Here is a 14,653-nt window from a genome sequence, read left to right as displayed (position 1 = left end):
CTTAAAGCTGATGGAAGATGTGTTGTTATTTGCATAAAAGGAGTTATTTTATGTGCAGATCCCACACTTGTTTACCCAGTGTTTGGCCTTTAATTTGGCATTCATTTTGTGTGACTGTATGTAATACTCTAATGATCAATTTCATTTAATAAGCTGCATATTTCTCTGAGATGATTGGGGTACATCATTGAATAATGAGATAAAGTCTTTTATCAAGATTTTTAAAAGAGTTACCAACTCATTGCTGATAAACCTGTTAATGTTCATCACCCACTCACAAATCCCCATAGTCCTTTTCAGTGTCTCTACATTTTTCATTCTTTCTCTCCTAGTCCATACCACCCATCTGTCTTGTGTGTCTGAAGATCAGTCTGTTATAGCCCCTCCATGTGAACTGATTCATACCCCTTGTGGTCTTTTGTGACTAACATCTTGCAGTGCACCATGTTTTCCTATTTTATCCATGTTGTGGCTTGCAACAGCATTTAGTATACTTTTCTCAAAATATCTTAATATCTAGGTCTGCTTTGGTGTCAGACACTCCTGTTTACTTAAAATAATAACTCTGCATGCCAGGTTCTGTACTTAACAACTCACAACTTTGCATTCAGGAAAAAAAAAGAATTAAGCTAGTCAACTTTCAGCTGATAGCACATGCTGTAAATAACCCAGGGTGAATGCAGTATGCCCTTCACAATGAAAAATTCTATTACTAAGACTAAATGTGTAAAAGAAAAAAAAGTTTATTCAATGGTTTGAATTTATTATTCAAATAAATAAATTTAAGCTATGGACACATGACAGTAGCATGATTTCTGTGCCAGGTTGACTTCATTTTTAACAAGTAAGTCCTCGACATATCTGAAAATCTCCTTGGATTAAGTGTGTCTAGAATACTGACTTTTACCTGGAGGACAAAATTAAATTTTAAACTCCACATATAAGAACAACATGCACAACACTGTCTGACCCAATAAATACTGTTCAGCTAAAAATAAAGCACTGTCAATTAGAAACTTTTTGAATGTGTTTATAATATTGAGGATAAGGATAAATGACAAACTCTTAATTAAGCCCAAAACAGAAACATAATATCCAATGCAAAGTAACTAAAGGAATGATTGGATGAATATATTGAGTCCCAGGTAACTTATTAACATGTATGACTTTTCTTAGCTTTCAAATTATGGAAGCAATGTAATAAGTTATAAAAGTTCAAAAGAATTCCAAGGGAAGAAGAAAAAAGAAATCCATAGTGAGGAAATAGACCATCTACTCTCTCATAAAATGTGAGAGTTCCTAAATTCTCAGAAATCCTATTTTCACTTAAGATATATGTTGTGATTATAGAGTAAATTGAGATTATGTTATATCAAAGATTAAATGAAAAAAGAGAAAGGAAGGAGGGATAATTGAGGGAGGGACATATGGTTATCCTCTTAGAATATCTATGAAATATATGAAATCTTTGTATTAATAACAATTTTAAGAACATATATAGAAAACAGGAGGCAACATGCAAGTGTAAAATATGAAATGACAAATGTGAATTCAATAAAGAAAAAATAAATGGAAACTAAGCAATCATCAGCCATTATCTGACAGATTTCAGGAGTCAAATGTTTACATTCAAGGAAAACAAAATGTTAAATCTGATTTGAGCAAAGCAAAATATTAGAGTAGAAAATTAAAGTGAGGACTAGGGAAAAACAGCTCAGGTGGCCCTGAGAATGTTCTAAAATTTTGGACAACAGATGAGTCAGGTGGTATTCAGGCTACTCCAGAAATTACTGAAAACAGAAATGCTTGCTCCTGGGTGTTGTCCTTAGGTTGAACACATCAAAGATTCCCTAGAGGGTTCATGAAGGTGAGAGTGATCATAGACATGGTTTGCTTCAGAGGAGTCCAAGGACCTTGCCAGGATCTTCTAGAGCCCTTGGAACCTCCCTCACACCTCCTCCATGTGCAAGAGCTGTGGCACAACTGAGTGGAAGCCTGAGTCTGACTATTGCTGCTTCAGGGCATGGCTGTGTTGTTGCTCTGAATTCCATGCTCTGAACCTTCTCCCTGATGCTGCCCCTCTTTTTAGGTGGCTGTGGAAGAACTACCAATACGTGCTGGCCTTCCGCTTTGCCATCCAGGAGATCAATAAGGACCCCCAGCTACTCCCCAACCTGACCCTGGGTTTCAAATTCTTCAATGCCTTTGCCAGTGAACAGTATACCTTATTGAGCTTAGTGTATTGGTTGGCTGGGATGAATCTGGCTTTTCCTAACTACAGCTGCCATAAACAAGGAAGACATGTTGCCATCATTGCTGGAACCACATCAGCATTGTCCATTGAATTTGGAACACTTTTGGAGCTCTACAAAACCCCACAGGTAAATGAGTTGTGAATTTGGAGAACAATAGTTGAATCTCCTCCAACACCATTCTCTCACCTCTGAAAAATGGAAATGGGGCAGCCGAGTGTACATATTCCACCATGGTATAGGAGAGATCCCATGGATTTTTCAGGGACATGAGATTATTAACAGGGGAAGGATAAGGAATAAAGGCAAATAGCAGGGTATGTTGACCATATTCCTTTTTTTTTTTTAACAGGCAGAGTGGACAGTGAGAGAGACAGAGAGAAAGGTCTTCCTTTGCCGTTGGTTCACCCTCCAATGGCTGCTGCAGCCAGTGCACTGCGGCCGGCGCACCGCACTGATCTGATGGCAGGAGCAAGGTGCTTATCCTGGTCTCCCATGGGGTGCAGGGCCCAAGCACTTGGGCCATCCTCCACTGCACTCCCTGGCCACAGCAGAGAGCTAGCCTGGAAGAGGGGCAACTGGGACAGAATCTGGTGCCCCAACCGGGACTAGAACCCAGTGTGCTGGTGCTGCAAGGTGGAGGATTAGCCTAGTGAGCCGCGGCGCCGGCTGACCATATTCTTAATATTCCTGTCTAGGGCCTGTGTAACCATCTCCCACCTGCTGGAAGCATTGACTATCTAATAGTCTCACCTCTATGCCTCATAAAAAATGTCCACAGCACATAGACATGCCCCATCCTAGGACAGCACTGTCTCAGGTGGCACCCAGAGATCTAGGACTAATGGATATGGGGATCTACCTCTTGGTTCTCTTTGGGAAAACACTGAGTGTAACAGTGAAAAATTATTTTTAAAAAGACTTCTATATTTGTTTATCTAAATGGCAAAGCAATGGAGAAAGAAGGAAAGGCACATACACATACACACAGAGGTGGGGTGGATCTCCTATTCCACAGGGTCACTCCCCAAACTCCCACAACACCTAGATCTGAGCCAGCCAGCAGCCAGCAGCCAGCAGCCAGCAGCCAGCAGCCAGCAGCCACTATCTCCTTCCAGTTATACCACATGGTAGAAAGGGGCCTAGTACTTGTGTAACACATTGCTGAATCCTCAGGCACATTGGCAGGCAAGTAGATCGGAAGCATATTAGCCAGGACTTGAACTGACAATTTAAAATTGGATGCTGGTATCATCATTGATAGGCTCACACACAGTGCCACAAGGCTGGCTCCACCATGGAGTGTTGAGACTCATATCCAGTTATACTGGAGCTCAACCAATCATGTTTTCAATCCTAATTAGTCACAAGCACACAGATTGATTTTTTTCACATTCTCAGTGGCCATGCCATATACAACTCTACATATCAAACATGTGGACATTGAATCAAATCTTCAGGAGACAGCGAAGCAGCCAGTCAGACAAGGGGCTCCAATATAACCAGCTCTGCTGGTTTGCTCACCAAATGTCTGTCATGATGTTGGGCTGAGTCTGCCAGAGCAGATGTGTAGAACCAGGAAGTCATTCCACATGAATTCCATGACCCAATGACTTGAGACATTATCACTTCCTCCCTAGGTCTGCACCAGTATCTAAAAAATACTTCCCCAGGGACACACTACACAAGAAAATGTGCCTGCCAAACATAGGCCACATGGTGAGCAGAAGTTTCTGTTTTGGAAAAATTATTTTGCCCCAAATCAAAGAGTGTTGGTAATTGTATTCTTGGAGACAATGCAGGATTCCTGTGGTAATCCGTGTACACCAAATACCAAGAGATCAACACAGTAGAGATTTCTGTCTAAAGTTATCTACCATGGAGAAGGTGGCTCTGCTCCACCAGTCACCCTGGGCAAGGATGTGGGAAAGACCACTGGCTGGGTGAAGCAGCATCCAAAGTTTCTTATTCCTCAGTCCCCACTGCAGGACATGAAGAGCATACAGAAACTGACAGATTTTCTTTAAAGCTAAGGATGAGGAGTCACATGTATTAACCTAAAGTAATGTGCATGTGAAGCATGGTCTTCTCTGTGGTCAATATAGCAAGATTTTTCATCTCACTGCACTTTTTCTTTTCACACAATAGTAACCTACTTAAAGCTCACCTTGGGGAGATTTTTTTTCACTCACTTCCAAGTGAGATAAGACAAATCTCACAAAAATGTGATCATGTTTTTCTTTGCTTTCAGCTCACCTATGGCCCTTTTGATCCCATGCTAAATGATAAGGACCAGTTTCCCTCACTCTATCAGATGGCCACCAGTGACAGCTCTTTGGGCCATGGAATGATCTCCTTGTTGCTGCATTTTGGCTGGATGTGGGTGGCTCTCTTTGTGTCTGATGACATGAAGGGAGAGCAGTTCCTTCAGTACTTTGAAGCAGAGATGCTCAAGAAAAGTGTCTGTGTGGCCTTTACAGTGAAGCTCCCTGTCACAAAGAAGTTGTATGGGGATAGTGATCTCACTTTCATGAGTAGCATCAGAGCTTCATCTGCAAATGTGCATATACTCTATGGTGATGTAAGAGGTCTCATCATTGTGGATATTTCAGTGAGGTCCTTTTTAACCATGGGGAAGGTGTGGATCTTGACATCAAAGTGGGATCTTGTTATGTCTGAGACAAACCACATGTTGCACTCTCTACATGGAGGCTTCTCATTTTCACCCCACAAGGAAGAAATCCCTGGCCTCAAACATTTTGTCAAGATGGCAAACCCTTCCCACTACCCAGAAGACTTTTACTTTAGTAAATTATGGCTTTTCCATCTGGACTGCTCACTTGCAGGGTCATTTTGTGGACGTATTGGAACCTGCTCACGAAATACTTCCTTAGAGTTTCTTCCAGGACATATTGACCTGTTGACCATATCTGACTCCAGCTATTTAGTCTACAATGCTGTCTACACAGTGGCTCATGTCCTCCATAAAATGCTTTTGGAGAAAGTAGAAATGGGATCTCCAGGAGAAGCAGCCCAGCCCATGATTCTTCCCTGGCAGGTAAACCTCCCTTAGAACAGAACAAGCACTGGCCACTTGATGGAATCTAAAGATGTTTTATTGAGGTACAGCATCATGACCCTGCTTTTCATCTCAAGTTCAGAGAGATTAGGTACAAAAGAATATGGGCTCTTTCTTTTGGTTAGTGGTATATCTGTGATTGTTGGCTTTGGCTGGAAATTTCAGTCACTGTAGATTTTGAATGTTTACGTTCTAATCAGAAATCATATTAGAAAAGTTTCTAATGCTGGCTGAAATACTGTAAAGTATACAATGAAACACATGAGTAAACAACAGATAAAAAGTTGTCATTCCCTAACATTCTTTGGAATTTATATAAAGCCAAAAAAGACATATTGACCAATTATTTTTCATTTCTATTCATTTTTCATTTGTAAAATTTAACAATTTTGGCATCCTGCTACGTGTACATCACATGTAGATATTTATATATATTCATATATACAGCTTTTTCTTGGAATAGGACTATTAATTTAAAAAGGTGAGGGATTAATGACAATGTTCCTAATAAAGGGAAATTAGGGTATATATCATATACATGGTATGCTTCATGGAAACAACATGCACGGTGTTTGTACTCTGTATATTAACTTGAACAAATCAGAAAAACACCTGATGTTTCTTTCCTGGGCCTGCAGTATCTCACTCAGCATAGTGATCTTCAATTCCATGTATTTTGTTGCAAATATTGATCAAATCTATAATTGATTAATTATATATAATATAAGTTAATTATATACATTATGTAATTATATAATATAGTACACAATTAATTATTATATCAATAATTAACTATTATATAATTGATTTTAGATCAATAATTAATTATCGATTAATAAATTGATCTATAATTCTGTATAATCTGTGGCTTCAGCCCTTAATGACATAAGATACTTTTTGTGAAAATAGAAATGGATTTCACATAATATCCTAAACATGATAGGAAATGGATGGGAAATAAAGCATGTTAGACCAATTGTCCTTACAAACTCTGCAGCAATCAGGGAGCATGGACTGTAGTCCCATTTCTTATACATGAGACTACTGAGGATGCACGTAAGCACAGGATATGCCCTCTGGATTACAAATGAATCTGTCTGGGTTTTAACCCTAGCTTACATAATCCATTCCCTATATATAGAATGTATTTAGGAACTTCTGTTTGTGTATGCAAAGGACAAATACATTCATAAATTTGCAGAATAAATTAAATAAGTGTGATATGTAGAAAAGGTAAAATGTATATGCAAAAATTAACATGAGAAAGTTTACTTCATAAATTAATTATATTTTACTCATAAGAAGCATATTTTATAATCCACATGATTAGAGTCAAACCTTGGTAAAGAAAATGAATTTTTCAAGAAGGCTTCCATAGATATAATTTTGAATTATTTGTGAATTTTGTCCTCTACATTACTTAAAAATTAAGTGAAAACTGTTTAAAAAATAAGAACTTAAGCCGGCGCCGTGGCTCAATAGGCTAATCCTCCACCTTGTGGCGCCGGCACACCGGGTTCTAGTCCCGGTTGGGGCGCCGGATTCTGTCCCGGTTGCCCCTCTTCCAGGCCAGCTCTCTGCTATGGCCAGGGAGTGCAGTGGAGGATGGCCCAGGTGCTTGGGCCCTGCACCCCATGGGAGACCAGGAAAAGCACCTGGATCCTGGCTCCTGCCATCGGATCAGCGCGGTGCGCCGGCTGCAGTGGCGGCCACTGGAGGGTGAACCAACGGCAAAGGAAGACCTTTCTCTCTGTCTCTCTCTCTCACTGTCCACTCTGCCTGTCAAAAATAAAAAAAAAATTAAAAAAATTAAAAAAAAAATAAGAACTTAGTTGTATCCCATAGCAGGTGTGTTGTGATCTAGAAGGTCCAAGGTTAACACATACTATATAAAACATAATAAGCTTTCAAAGATTTGAAATTTTGCCTTTAGTCATACCATACTTCCTGATATGTCAAAGATAGTCACAGTCATCACAATAAGTGACCCAAAACCAAAGAAAGGAAGAACACCATGTTGTACCACATTCAACCTGTGTTAAGGTATACCTTATAAGGTATAAGACATATTGCTGATATATGTAATGTACATAATGTACATATTTATAAATATGGACCTCTGAGGTGTTACCAGTTGTCTTGAGTCTCTTGATGGAAAATATCTTATGAAACAATCATGCATAAATCTCTAATTTTTCCCCAACCAAAATACACTAATCATCAACTATATTTTGAACCTTATGAAGAACTTATGTAGATGCACACTTGTGATATATCACAACACCTATCAAGTTATTTCAGTAGCCATCTATGTGGTTCCAAACTAGTAACAGTAAAGTTAGATTCCACAAAGCCCCAACCAATCTTTCATGACCAAGGCTGCAATAGAGCCTATGCTCCAGTCAACCTCTGGACCAAAAACTATAGCTTTCTGATTGGGGACAATCACTCTTTGATGTTTTGTTGAGGGAGCAGAGGAGTACCTGACCCAGGAGATGTTTAACCATCCAAAGAAAACTAATGTTCTACCAAATGGAAAATCTGAATGCAGAAGACAAGAAAGAGGGCTTGTTTAGAGCATCTGACTTCCAACAACTAATTTGGATGTGCTCTGTATTTCAATTATATCTGTCCTCCAGCTCCATCCATTTCTTAGGAAAATCCAATTTACAAACAGCGCTGGAGAAGATGTATCCTTCCATGAAACAAGAAACCACATGGTGCATTACTATATCCAGAACGTTGTGAATTTTCCTAGTGGTCTGCGTTTGCTTATTAAAATTGGAGAGTTTTCCTCCAAGAATCCACATGAACAAAGCTTACTTATCAATGAAGAGATGATAGAATGGCCTGTTGCATTCAAAGTGGTATGATTCTCTTTTGACAAGGAATACCCATAGAGAGATCCGTGAGTAGTCTTGTGAGGAGATTAAGTGTGAAATGATCAGGTTCCTTTGTAATCCTTGGGAATCAGGGTCAGTGAAACAGGAGTGGTAATAGTTGAAATACTGAAATGGATGTCTAGGTATTGACCACAGGTACAGGAGGAGGGGATATAGTTGTGACTTTCAATTGAAGACCAAGGTGTTATGTAGTGAGGAGGGCTCTACTGACATCCTTCACGGTGGCTGATAATAAACCAAACCATGATCATGCTTCTCTTTTTCCTTCAGACTCCTCGATCTGTGTGTAGCCAGAGCTGTGGTCCTGGATTCAGGAAAATGTCACAGGAAGGAAGACCTATCTGCTGCTATACTTGTGTTTTGTGTCCCGAGAGAGAAATTGCCAATCAGACAGGTAGAAAATTTCCAATCCATAATTTATGGTCCTAATTAATTCTCCACAAAAGGGAAACCAAAGAGTTTCAGTAGGACCCAGTGAATTTTTAGTGCATCATTTTTTCTATGCACATATGTACTTGTTAATTCAATATATCAACTTATGATCACTACAGCTATTTCTTTATGTTTAAGCTGTTGTCTGGTGGTGCTCATTCTAGAAAGTCAACTTTAGCACTGATGCCAAAAGACATCACAACACATTAGATGAGTCATCATCTGAGATTTGCGGGTGGAACCTGCTATATTGCAGCTGAGAAATTCAGGAAGTATAATAATCAAGACTTTCTATTGGTGCCTGTAGATCATGAAACCAATTCATCTTTACAAACACATGATAAGCACAGAGCAAGCGCTTGTATGTCATCGTGAAAATACCATATTCCTTCCTGCACTTTCATTAATCTTGTGCATGGTATTAAGGATGTCTAATTAGTACCACAGTTACATTTAGATTTCTAGAATTTATTAAAGGAAAGATTCAAGGTGAAGTATGAATATCACATCCTGCTATAATATATAGTTTGGCATACTCATTAAAAATGTTTGAACAAGACAAACATAAAAAGAATTACCTATCAAACAAAATGTACCGAGAATGTAAAAACTATGCAAGGTCTCATTGAGAAATAATTTCTTTTTTTCAATATATTAGAAATAGACCTAGTAATGATTTGATTACCTCCAAAAGAGCATCTCAATTCCCATTGTGTTAGCAGTAGCAACCATCTGGCTTTATTCATTTCCTAGAGGAAATATATAGTTTTGGACATGGAGAAGATAACAGAACAGAGTTAACCTATGCTTTTTTTTTTAACAAAAATTCAATAACAAGTAAAAAAGAATTAAAAAAAAAACTAATTCTGGAAACATGTTGTAAAACAATACTTGCTTGTATGTGCAAATACTGTGTAAAGTATCTGAGATTGAAGACAGAGCCTCTGGAGACCCCAAGAGCAGGAATGAGTACTTCAAGATAAGAAATCCAGAAAGATTTACTCTAAATTACATTGGGATCTTGTATGATTGAAGAAGTATCATCTACAAAACCTAAATCAAAACCTTATGACAAGTATAGCCAGACCCCAATATCATCATCTGTATTTTTTATGATTTATTTATTTATTTGAAAATCAAATTGACACAGAGAAAAGGAGAGGCAGAGAGAGAGAGAGAGAGAGAGAGAGAGAGAGTCTTCCATCTGTCGGTTCACTCTCCATTTGGCCCCTATAGCCAGGGTGGCACTGATCCAAAGCCAGGATCCAGGAGCTTCTTCTGGGTCTCTCATGTGGATGCAGGGGCCCAACCAAGGACTTGGGCCACTCTCTATTGCTTCCCCAGGCCATAACCAAGTGCTGGATTGGAAGTGGAGCAGCCAGGACTTGAACTGGGGCCCATATGGGATGCTGGCATTGCAGGAGGCAGCTTTACCTGCTATGCCACAGCGCCGGAGCCCATCTTCTGTATTTAACTAAAACAGAGATATGTCCATTCATTGACTTGTCTCTATGACTTATTTCTTGCCGTACTGGCACTGAAATGTTATTTCAAGAGAGACAACATGGTGTTCAGAGCTGACGTTTTTCCCCACCATCCACAAGAACAATGGGGTAACAAGCCATGATTTCATGAAAATGAGTTGAAAAGTTCAAAAAATACAAAATAAAAAATTACTCAGAGTTTCTACGATTATTTTAAAATTTAATATGTATAAGTGAAATGGACACTTTGTTTTGGTTATTGTTTATAGCCTTTGCCTCCATTCCCACTGAACTATAGTCATTAATTTTTACTTGTTGAATTCTTGATTTAGTGGAGTTTTAAGCCTTTGACTATAATGTAAATTAAAAATATGCTATTTCAAAAAATAAAAAGGAAGAAATGAAGGAAGGAATTAAGAAAAAGAAGAAAAGAAGAAAGGAAAAGAGAAAAAAGAAAGGAAAGGAGGGAGGGATGGAGGAAGGTAGAGGTGAGGTGGAGAAAAGGAAGTATCTTAAAATGGTACCAATGAATGGAATGTTAGCTCTTTTGCTTTTATTAATATCATACTAACATGAGAATTGGTGAGAATTATGTTATAGTAATTATCATGCAATTGTTGTGACCCAGAGAATGTAATATATTAATAAATTCATTTTGAAATTAATTTATACTATGTACTAACTTGAAAAATATCTAATTTCTCAATCAATAACTTGATAAATTATCAATTGCACTCAAATTTCTTTATTTATAAAAAACACCTCTGTTCAAATCCAAATGTTGCTTACTTGATAAAATGCACCTCAAGTTTACATTAAAATTGAAACAAGGTTCCCAAGGAAATAAAAATATAAAATGAGAAAAGACATTTTCTGCAGATATCAAGTAGTATGCAGTCAGGAAATGCTAGCAATTGGAGTATTGATGATGGTAAGTTTATCTTGCGAGGTTTGGGTTATTTATTTCTGTGTCTGAAGCATGGAGATACAGGATGTGACATGAGGCTGACTTAGGAGATAGTACAGACAAAGGCTGGAAAGCATCCATGCTCGTGGGAACAGCACTGTGTCACAGGATGAGTTAACTGAGCCCCCATCTCCTGAAGGTGTTGTTTGAATGAGTTTATTCCAATCTGCCGATGGGCATGCTCCCTGGTCAGCAATGCAGAAACCTGATTGGGTGTGCCCTGGTATACATCACAAGCTCCCACTGGCATTGCAGAGTTGACCATTTTTGACAATAGGAAAAAATTCAAAATTTCTGCAAAGTAAAAATTCAGTATTTCTCCTTCATCAGATGCAAAGCAGTGCATGCAGTGTTCAGACGATGAGTACCCAAACCAGGAAAGAAGTCGCTGCCTCCCTAAACTGGTGACCTTCTTAGCCTTTGAAGAATCCCTGGGGATGGCTCTGGCCTGCATGGCTCTGTGCTTCTCTGTCCTCACAGCTGCAGTCCTCTGGGTCTTTGTGAAGCACCGAGACACTCCCATTGTCAAGGCCAATAACAGGACCCTCAGCTACATCCTGCTTATCACCCTCCTCCTGTGCTTCCTCTGCTCCTTACTCTTCCTTGGCCGTCCCAACACAGCCACCTGCCTCCTGCAACAAATAGCATTTGGCCTTGTGTTCACAGTGGCTCTTTCCACTGTGCTGGCCAAGAGCATCACTGTGATTCTGGCCTTCAAGGTTACAAAACCTGGAAGAACAATGAGGAGATTGCTGGTATCAGGCGTATATAACTCTGTTATTCCCATCTGCTCCTTGATCCAACTGGCTCTCTGTGGCATCTGGTTGGGAACCTACCCTCCTTTTATTGAGTTAGATACACACTCTGAGCTTGACCACATCATCCTGGTGTGCAACAAGGGCTCGGCCACTGCCTTCTACTGTGTCCTGGGATACCTGGGCTCCTTGGCCCTGGTGAGCTTCACTGTAGCTTTCCTAGCCAGGAATCTGCCTGACACCTTCAATGAAGCCAAGTTCCTGACATTCAGCATGCTGGTGTTCTGCAGTGTCTGGGTGACCTTCCTGCCTGTCTACCACAGCATCAAGGGGAAGGTCATGGTGGCCGTGGAGGTCTTCTCTATCTTGGCCTCCAGTGCAGGGCTCCTAGGCTGCATCTTTTTTCCCAAGTGCTATGTTATTCTTATTAGACCTGAGAAGAACACTTTGAAAGGCTTAAAGAAAAAAGCAAGTTCTAAAGGATTCTAAATTTTTTCCACTTGTTTTATTATCATATATTTAGAGTTTAGTACCAAGAATCCACTCTGAAATAGCATTCCAGAAATATGGGGGAACTAAAATTGATTTTTCCTTTAAAAACTTATTGTATTGGACATTATCCTAGCATTCTGAGTGCATGGCATAAATTTCTACCTTTGGCTTTGGCTCCTGACATGGACGTCTGACTCCTGGGGACCCTGGAAGGAAGGGTTGAATCTTCATGTTAACTTGGTCCTGGCCACCTATTTGAAAAACTAGGGTCTGACTGCCTGTTGTTGGTTGTAGCCTCAGTCCAGGACAGGCATGGGGTTGTGTTTCTCTCCCTCTCAGAGTTAGTAATGGATTTTAGAGAAAAATTTTATATTGAGTAAAAATAAATTATGATGTAAATTTTCATCCAGGCTACAACGACAATGTTATTTTATATTAAAAGGCTATCCCTGAAATGGTGGAGACTGAATTAATTTATATTTTTTATCAATGTACAGACAATGTAATTGTTCATATTTGCTAAGACATCTAATTATACAAGCTTTATGTTCTGTTTGCCCTGGCTATTGAGTGCTTGACATCTCTTTGTTGACATTGTCATTTAAGTGAGATTCCTTTTCCAGACACGGGAGGTGCTTGGTCATACAGTGTTCCTCTGTAGAGATATTGTGTTGCCCAAAATATCTTAATAAATTCTCATTGTTGAGCTATTTTGAAATGATGTCTTTATCAAACATATATGGAATATTCATTTAAACATGGCACCGAATCATTAACTGTATGTTCTTTCATCAATATATTGGTTTTTGTTTTTGTCTTTGTTTTAAGTTTTATTTTTTCACTTGCACATGCGACACAATGTTGCTTTTATTAATGTGAAATTCTCATAGCTAAGATGAACCAATTTTAAACTGGATAAGTCAAAAGCATTTAAGTACATGCATATTCATATTGAACATTCAGATTGTGCATAGTATGTTCACACATTCGTCAATAGTCTTCTCTAAGTGGATTGAAGACATTTTCATCACCCTATAAAAATTTCTTTATGCAATAAGAAGTCAGTTTCAAACTCATATCATGCAAGAAATCATCTTCTTTAGTTTCTCTGAGCTTACCTTTTCTGAATAATTCTGATCAATATGTAGCATAGGAGTCTGGCTTCAAACCCATCCACATTGCAGCAGGCATCATTTATTTCTTTTTCAAACTGTATAACTTTCCATCTTACAGATTTTTATCATTCTGTTTTACAATTTTATTGATTCATTTTATTGCTCAACCTAGTAATATTTTATTTGTTATTTTGAGATAGTATAGTTTTAGTTTGCATTTGACTCAAAGGCTTAATGCTGCACTAAATAAAGTGCTCAACAAATACCAAGAAAGAAGACCATAGTTCTGCAGGAATATAGGCAGGGGATATAAATGATAATCCAATGAAAAATGTTCAACTTCTCTTATATATAGCAAATTTTAAAATAACTTTTGAACATTCATGCTATGGTAGTGTGCAGTGGAAGTTTTCTGGCACATAACAAACCTTCCCAGGCAGATGAATCAATTAATTCACAAGCTTTTATTGGGATTCCGCTCCTGGGCAAGGTTTCCCAGCCCCAACAGAGCGTCAGAGGTTGGAAGGGCTCCTTTTATAGATATAGGGCATAGAGGTTAAAGGTTGAGGCAGGTCTGATCCTCGTGGGTTGACCTTTAGGCAACCGGTGGACCTTCACAAGGAGTTTTCTTTCCCAGAAGTGCGGGTAGGGTCTCTCCATTCCCAGAAGTATAGGCCTTCTCTCCTTGTGGATCCCAAAGCTACCATGTAGTTCTTAATAATTTATTCCACAAAGATTTAAAACTAAGTATGGCAAAACATTGTATTTTCAGCCAAAATGATACACATAGACATTTTACTTTCCTTTAATTTATTTTTATTTTATAGCCAAAATGAATTTTTTCTTTTATTTCCCCAGAACACTTTTATTTAAGGTATCTAAACTTCAAACATCTCATAAATACAACCTTAGGAACATTGTGAATCTCCACATCCTTCTTCCTCCTTCCTCTCCAATTTCCATTCCTACTTTACACTGAGATCTATTTTCATTTTTTTTTAACTTTTATTTAATGAATATGAATTTCCAAAGTACAGCTTATGGATTACAATGGCTTCCCCCCATAACTTCCCTCCCACCTGCAACCCTCCCCTCTCCTGCTCCCTCTCCCATTCCATTCACATCAAGATTCATTTTCAATTATCTTTATATACAGAAGGTCAGTTTAGCATAT

General features: G+C 38.7%; 1 protein-coding gene across 1 annotated transcript; it reads left to right on the top strand.

The window, feature by feature from the left end:
• Positions 1 to 2,255: 2,255 nt before the first annotated feature.
• LOC149121492 (vomeronasal type-2 receptor 116-like) lies at positions 2,256 to 12,361 on the top strand. The gene is made up of 5 exons (XM_089315538.1): positions 2,256 to 2,381; positions 4,504 to 4,863; positions 7,971 to 8,198; positions 8,505 to 8,628; positions 11,448 to 12,361. The coding sequence occupies exons 1-5, from the start codon at positions 2,256 to 2,258 to the stop codon at positions 12,359 to 12,361; spliced, it is 1,752 nt and encodes a 583-aa protein (XP_089171664.1).
• The last annotated feature ends 2,292 nt before the right edge of the window (positions 12,362 to 14,653 follow it).

The sequence above is a fragment of the Oryctolagus cuniculus genome, chromosome 16 (genome assembly GCF_051225735.1).
Source record: "Oryctolagus cuniculus isolate XC-2025 breed Fujian yellow rabbit chromosome 16, ASM5122573v1, whole genome shotgun sequence".
Taxonomy (NCBI): domain Eukaryota; kingdom Metazoa; phylum Chordata; class Mammalia; order Lagomorpha; family Leporidae; genus Oryctolagus; species Oryctolagus cuniculus.
This window is presented reverse-complemented; position numbering and strand designations above follow the sequence as displayed.